Genomic DNA, 7,249 nt, shown 5'->3' with positions numbered 1-7,249 from the left:
AAAAAAAAAGAAGAAAATGTATCGCTTGCTGAGCGCTCTGTCATCTCTCTTGCTTTGTCTTTACAACTCCTCCATTCTTCCACCTTTTTTTTCTTTTGCGACTTCAGTCCCGTGGTTACCGTAACGGCTAGTGAGGAAAGAGTGTGCTGTGCCAGTAGAAGCTTCTTGCCTAAAAAACACATATCCCCGGCTGGTGGTATTGGTGTCACAGACGTTGTTTCTTACTGTACATGGGCATGAAGAGGTCCCGCGCCCCGCGGTAGGAGACTGCTACTCGCATGTATGAAGTTTTCCATCCATCTTTTGCAACCGCGCCAAAATCTTGATGCGATCGTCTCCAATATTCTTTTCTAGTTGCTGCAAAACCTCCATCCGCTGCAAGAGGTACGCATCGCCCTGGTGAGGGGTCACTGGTATGCGAGCTTCACGCATCAACAGACGCAATGACTCATCCTGCATGCGCCGCATCATCCTCTTAACTGATGGATAGGGCTCATTATACACTGGTCGTTTTTCCTCTTCATCCAGTTCCACCCATATTGTTTCTACATTTTCGTCCTCATCGGTGGCAGTCTCTCCGGGTGGTGGACATGTTGAATTAGAAGCGGAAGCGGGGCTGTTCTCTGCATCGCCGACATCAGCAGCAGGAGGCATTTGCATGGCACGCTGCCTAAGAAGATGTTGTCGGGGGTAGGAAATACGGAACCGCTTTGGGAGACTACTGAGACCTCGTTGCTCCGTAGTTTCGATCTCTTCTTTTTCCCGCTGCTCTTCTGTTGGGCTGCATTCCTCCGTTTCACCAAGAAGTTCGGCAATTTTATCGCTATACTTGATGAACAGATCGCGCCGCAATTGATCTGCTTTTAAAAGGCTCATACGATCTCCTCTTCGACCACTTTTCGCTACTTGATGGAGGACTGGCTTCTTCCGCAGTGAGGGGTGAGGAAAGGAAAGTATATATTGACAAGTAGACAAATGAAAGGATGCTGATACAGGGACAACAAAAGGGATGGGTATAAATAAGTAGGTAAATTTATTTATATTTTATTAAGTGATCTCGGGATCACGTGCGCGAACGCACTTTGGTGTTTCACGGTTAACCTCCACTTCACGTTAGGCGTCTTCACACCACGTTAGTAGCAACATAATGTTATTTCGTGGGGGGAAAACCGAAGCAACTAGCAAGAAACAAGAGAAAAAAAACGAGTGAATTCAGAGGGGTAGCTAAAACAAAGTAAAGAGCAAAAATCAAAGACAAAACAAAACAAAAAAACGCATAGGAAAAAGGAGAGGAGGGGGAAAAAGACAACAACACTCCCAGCGGGCACGTCACACAAACCGTTCGTGCGTGCGTATGGGGCAATACGTATGTTTTTTTTTTAAAAAAGTACAAACACCTGTGCCTGACACCTGCACAGTTTCAAACTGAAGAGATATAATCACCACTCTATTTCCCCCCTGAAGTATTTTGTTTTCTCTCCCATTCACAATGTTTCCCATTCGTTTCTTCATTCCTTCTGACTGCTTCCCTGCGCTTCAATTTACCTTCGTTCTTGCCCTACTCGTTCAATCCCCATTTTAAATCTTTTCTATTGGATTTGACTCGTGCAATAGCAGCATAACATTTACTAGGATCCGGTGCAGCGCCCAACTGAGGGACACGCACTTGGACCAACGCCCATTAAGCATTTTTAACTGGTAAGGTTAGTAATAAACTGGAAAAAAACAAAATAACACAGGACAAAATTCACTTCACGTTACGATTTAACCGTGACCACACTCCACCTATTTGTAACCACTGTTTACACTTCTTCATCAGGCTGTTCTGCCTCATCCTCCTCTTCCTCCACCAACTCCTCACTTTCCTCCATTAATTCATCATCATTATCATCGTCTTCTATCAATTCGCCTTCCACTTCCACTTCCTCCTCCATCTCATCCATGGCATCCGTATCGAGTGGAAGGCCCAAACTGACAGCAAGCCGCTCCAACTGAGCTGCAGTGTGAGTTGCAAGCGGCCCCACCGGTTGCAGCAGCGCTAGCTGTTCTTCGTGATGCTGCAGCAAGTCGAGTGTGCCTAAACTCCCGTCCTGCAGCGCCTGTACGGCAGCCTGTAAACCACACTGGTGTTGCCAAAGAAATAAGAGCACACCATCCAAACCCTTCACGGTGTTCACGTTTAGTTTATTCTGACCTGCTTCTATGGGTAAAAATAAGGGGTTTAATAGTGCAGAGGCGTTCACTTCATCAACAAAAAACGACACGCACATCTCGATGCTCTGCTTTAGAACATCAAGCGTGTCAGCAGTAGACTGCGCAGCCGCCTCAACCTTTGCCTCGACGGCATTGATACAACCCTCCAAATAGGTCTTTAAATCCGACCCAACCATTTCATCCGCAGAGGTGCAGTGGTGGCCGGCACTTGGGCCCTCTCCACTAGTTACCTCTACTGCGGGGGCGGCCGTTTCCACTACCTTCGCGGTCGTTCGTAACAACTCGCGCTCGCGCCTCGCTGCCGCTTGCTCCTCCTGCAACTGTTTCATGCTTGTCTGCAGTAACTGCAAAAGCACACCTACCTCTGACCTTCCGCCCGCACTTCCCTCTCCTTGGGTCTGGTTACTAGATTCCCACATGTATTTCTCCGAATTCGATTCTATTATCTTCATTCTTTCATTCTGTTCACGTGTATGCACTTTCACTTCGGCTAGTTCATCCTCCGCCTTCTGTAGTCGTCGTTTCATTTGTACGAAGGACTCGGACGTGCCAACGCGCGGGGCGAAAGCGTCTTGCAATGCAAGTGAAAGGTGGTTCTGAAGTTCCACATCAGCTTCGATAGCAGCAATGAGTTTTGCCGGGTTCAATGACTCGCGTAGGCGGTCCACTTGCAACTGTAACTGACGTTGTGCAGGGGTTTCCACTTCGCATAGCATGCCTTTGCACCGCGTTGCCACGTCGTCACTGAGCTGCACTCGCAGCAGTTGCATCCTAGATGTGTTCTCTTCATCCATGCGGTTTACCAGTTGCTCAAGTCTCCCTACTTCTTTTTGTATGTCGTTGCGTACCAGTTTTTGGAGGTTGTCCTCACGACTCCGTACACATTGCTCCACGGCGGTGATTCGATGCCGGAGTTCGTAAATGACCTCACCATTATTTCCTAGTTCTGAATCTGTAGCGGCTCCTGGTTCCCCAACGGATGAGTTTACCGTTGTTTCTCCTGCTGACTGTTGAGCTCCTTCAGTGGCTGTGGCGAGGTTTGATGTCTTTCCCCCTCTTGCAACTCGCCATTCAACCGCCTCACGTGCCGCCTCCAACGCCTGCACCCTATCCGAAAGCACTGCAACTTCTGCGGCTGATGCATGTAGTGCTTCTCTCCTCGTGGTTGACTGCTCCTGCAACTTTACTGTGTCACTTAACCCATCCACTGCCGCCTTTAGTGTACTTGACGATGTGCAGCACTCCTGCTTCCACTCACGTACCTGTTGGTGTAAACAATCCTTCAGTTGCTGTATGTCGGTGGTGTACTCACGCCTCATATCCGATAGTTGTCGGGCGTCTGACTTCGACCGTGAGGAGGCATTTAACTGTAGCTGCTCCACAGTTGCTTTCAATTCTACTAGAGAACCACTTATCTCCTCCATCTTCGGTCCAAAGATGTCTTGCAAACTTCGGTGGAGCGTCTCCACCCTTGCGGTCATTGGGAGTAAACTATTTTTATGGCGTTCGCTCAGGTCGTCCACGACAGTTCGGGTCGAAGCGAGACGGGCTTCAGTTGCCTCAAGCTTTTCAGTGAGTTGCTGAGTCAAAAGAGTGCCATTCTCGTGATCCGCCACCAGTCTCTTCAATTGCACCCCAGAACGCGCCAGTGCCTCGCGCACTGAGTCCTCTGTCTTCTGCGCACACGCAGTGGACTCCTGTGCGAGCGTGCGGGCTTCCTCGCTTGTCGTTAGCGCCTCGCGGATACGCGCCTTCCACTTTGTTATATCCGCTGATGCGACATTGGATGCCTTAACCGCCTCAACAAGCTGTTGCTGAAGTTCTTGCACTACACTCTGCAGCCCCTTCAGTTGCTCCTCTAACTTTTCTTGTTGCCGTTGAACCGTTTCATTGGTACGCTGCGCATCCTCAAGTCGCCGTAGCAAACGCTGCTCTTCCTGCTGTTCTTTTTGCTTGGCTCCAGCCTCTGCTGCATCAATGATAGTGGCCCTGTGCATAACAACCTCTTTACTTGCTGCAATCGCCCGTTCTGCAACCGCAGCCTCCAAGGCGAGTTGAGTTGCTTCAGCGCGTGCCTCATTGGCCTGTGCGTTCTTTGCTATACCGCTCTGCAGCTCACGCCGAGCAGCCTCGACGGATCTTTCTACTGCTGAGACATCCTGCGCGACACGGACCGAAAGCTCCTGAATTTCTGACTCCCGCTGTTGTTGCTGTTGCCTTATAACAGTAATTGTTGAATTCATCTCTTGCAAACGCCGCTGCACATCAACCTCTAGCCTCCTGAAGTGTTGCACCACCTCACGTGCCGCGTCGCTTGATGCGCTATCAACCTTCTGCTGATGCTGACGTTCACTCTGAAGGACCGCTTGTATGGATGCAAGGTGAGTGCGCACAAGTTCGTCGGTGCAGTCGCGGGCCGCCTCACGCGCAATGCGGCGTGTTCGTTCCACTTCGATATTTACGGCGTTTCCCACCATCTCACGGATATTTCCCTCCAGCCGAGTGTTGCGGTCTCCGACAACTCGCTGCTGCCGTGCTACGGTATCTTCTAACGCTTCCAATCGCTCTGTAAGCGCAGCCATACCGGCCACGGTGGCCATTGTTTGAGGAGGCGCAGCAGAGGTGATCGTATGCTCTCCGTTGCCGATGCTCCTACCAGCGCGATGTGGCGACACCCGCTTCTGAAGCGATCGAACTACACCTGTCAAGTACTCATTTTCCTTCTTCATCTGCAGTATCATGGCACGCAACTCCCCCACATGACCTGAGAGTGTTTGCTCCACTTCACGGATGTTGTTGCTGCGCACAACTCGTTCCGTGTCAAGCTCTACCACACAGTTATACACTTGGGATTGAAGAAGACGGAAGGCATTGGCCCACTCGCCCGCCGTGCCTGGGGCCCGCGAAGCTGATGTCGCTACTGCCGGTGAGGATCTGGTTGGGTAGGTGTTGTTTTCCCTCGCTGAAGGTGCAACAGCGGCTTTGTATTGTGGAGTTGTCTTATTTCCCCGAAGCATTCTACCTATATCTTGCTCTGGCGTCGCTCGACACAGACGGTTAAGTGTTTCTGTAGCTGAGCGAAGGTTATTCCTTAGGGAGGGTTGACATTTGTTGTCAAAATCACTCATCACTTCCTTCCCTTTCCCCAACCTTTTTATGCTCTTAGAATAGAGAAAAATACATTGGAGGAAATTATCAAGAGCATCTGCAGAGTAAACAACGGCGGGAGAATTTATTTACTACTGCGGTGAAGTGTTAAGTTTTTTTTTTAACTCTCTGGCACTGTTCCCCTCTCCCCAACTGTTATTCAGGCCGCACACAAGCAGATGATAAAAGTAGGAAAGATAAGAAAATATGTGTCTACTGCAAATGCGCTCAACATGGTTATAGCGTTGTTGTTAAGGCTAATTCTCATGTGGCACAAATCAACTGGTATATCGAAAAAAAATAACAACGGTTACGAAAACCAAATGGTGTTGATGAGCACACCGTAATCACAATGTCAAAAACGGCACATGCCGGACAGTCACATGTGAAGAAGTGAAAAGGAGGTAAAGTGGGATCAGATTTCGGTTGTTCCTTAGGATCACGGAAGGCCATAACCCAGCCCCTTCTCCCCCACATACACGGTACCTATCCATTTAGATGAGGACACCTGTGTGTGTTTGTTAAGCAATCACGAAAAAAAAAAAGAAGGTCACACTGTTGGAGCTACACGCCCACAGGAACATGTCAAAGGAGCGCCACGCTAATTCTTCACATAGAGAAAATGTCATCTTCGATGTACTGTGGTTGTGAGGTGTTCTCAACTGGCGACGCTGCTGCTGCTGCTGCTCCGTCTCCTGCACCTCGCAGTACGACACTTTTCAAGCCGGCGGTCGCTGAAATGTACGCTGCACCCGTATCGTTGACGCCGTCCCTCCATCCGCATGTTTTAACGTTAGTTTTATTCTCGTTTCCGCTGTGTTCACTTGCAACCTCCACAGGTGAGGCGTGGGGGGAACATTCCTCGCCGAGCACAAGCCTCGAAAAGGGACGGAAGGGCCCATGGGACTCGCGCCGATGGACTCCTGAAGTTTTGGTTTCGGGAAGCTGTTCCCTCGTACGTGTCAACAGAAGGCATACATCGCGAGTTGCTTCGACCATTGCCCGAACTTCTGTGGCGAGTGCATTCACCGCGGCGACTTGCGCACTTTGTGCCTCCGCTATGGCACGTAAATGCAAGAGGCTCTGACAACCTGTGGCCATGTGCCTTTCCTGCCCCTGGATTGCCTGCGTAAAGGCCAGCAAGGCGGTTGCAGCCTCCATACTACCTTGTGGTTGTTGCTGTGACGGTTGTTGATAATTTACGTTTGGGACTGACCTGCCTGACACAAGCCCGTCACCCAGCTGCGTCGGTGTGGACTGCGTCGCGAGCTGTGAGAAGGGCGGCGGATGTGAATGTGATGGCACCGATAGCCGTGGTTGTTGCATACGCGCGGGCATCGTGTGGGACCCAATGCCTCCTCCTGCTGCTGACGTGGCACCTTGTGTGTCATATGGTAGGGATTGGAGCGTGTTCGTCGCGTATGAGCACTGTCGTTGCAGGCCTTGATTGCAATGGTTGCGAGGGAGTTTCGTCACACCGGCGCCAGTGTGACGAAGTGGCGCAACGCGGTGGTGCGGGCCGTACATGCCTCTTATATCCTCCCTTTTACCCCAAACACCAGTTCAAATGCTTAGCAACAGCCTCGCTGGTGTCTGGAAGTGGTGAAGCAGTGGAGAGAGCGTCGAGAGATGGGATCCACAATAAATTACGGCGCACATAAACACAGAGTATTACTTCTGGTCAACGTTGTCTCGCGGCGCCCACCACGGCACCAGATTCTTTCACCCAACTTGCATAACAAACAATAGTTAACGTGCACCTCGTTTACTCTCATATGGAAGGCAACTACCACCCGTGCGTGCGAGAAAGAGCATATGGTCCCCTGCGCCACCTGCTTATGTAGGTGCATTGCAACAAAAAAATGGACCTGCTCACATCCATGGGCGT

The 7,249-nt window shown here is 50.4% G+C and overlaps 2 protein-coding genes and 1 pseudogene across 3 annotated transcripts; all 3 read right to left on the bottom strand.

Annotated features, from left to right (window-relative positions):
* Positions 1–270: 270 nt before the first annotated feature.
* On the bottom strand, positions 271–876 carry TEOVI_000082700 (uncharacterized protein; the record flags this gene model as incomplete). Its single annotated transcript, XM_067224157.1, has 1 exon — positions 271–876. The coding sequence occupies one exon, from the start codon at positions 874–876 to the stop codon at positions 271–273; it is 606 nt and encodes a 201-aa protein (XP_067080258.1).
* Positions 877–1,802: 926 nt separating this feature from the next.
* TEOVI_000082600:pseudogene lies at positions 1,803–5,342 on the bottom strand (annotated as a pseudogene). Its single transcript has one exon. A coding segment is annotated over exon 1 (3,540 nt).
* A 628-nt stretch (positions 5,343–5,970) lies between these two features.
* TEOVI_000082500 (uncharacterized protein) lies at positions 5,971–6,888 on the bottom strand (the record flags this gene model as incomplete). The annotated part of the gene is made up of 1 exon (XM_067224156.1): positions 5,971–6,888. One exon carries the CDS (start codon positions 6,886–6,888, stop codon positions 5,971–5,973), a length of 918 nt encoding a protein of 305 aa, XP_067080257.1.
* Between the last annotated feature and the right edge of the window lie 361 nt (positions 6,889–7,249).

Source organism: Trypanosoma equiperdum (assembly GCF_001457755.1).
Source record: "Trypanosoma equiperdum strain OVI genome assembly, contig: ctg_245, whole genome shotgun sequence".
In the NCBI taxonomy this organism is placed as follows: Eukaryota; Euglenozoa; class Kinetoplastea; order Trypanosomatida; family Trypanosomatidae; genus Trypanosoma; species Trypanosoma equiperdum.
This window is presented reverse-complemented; position numbering and strand designations above follow the sequence as displayed.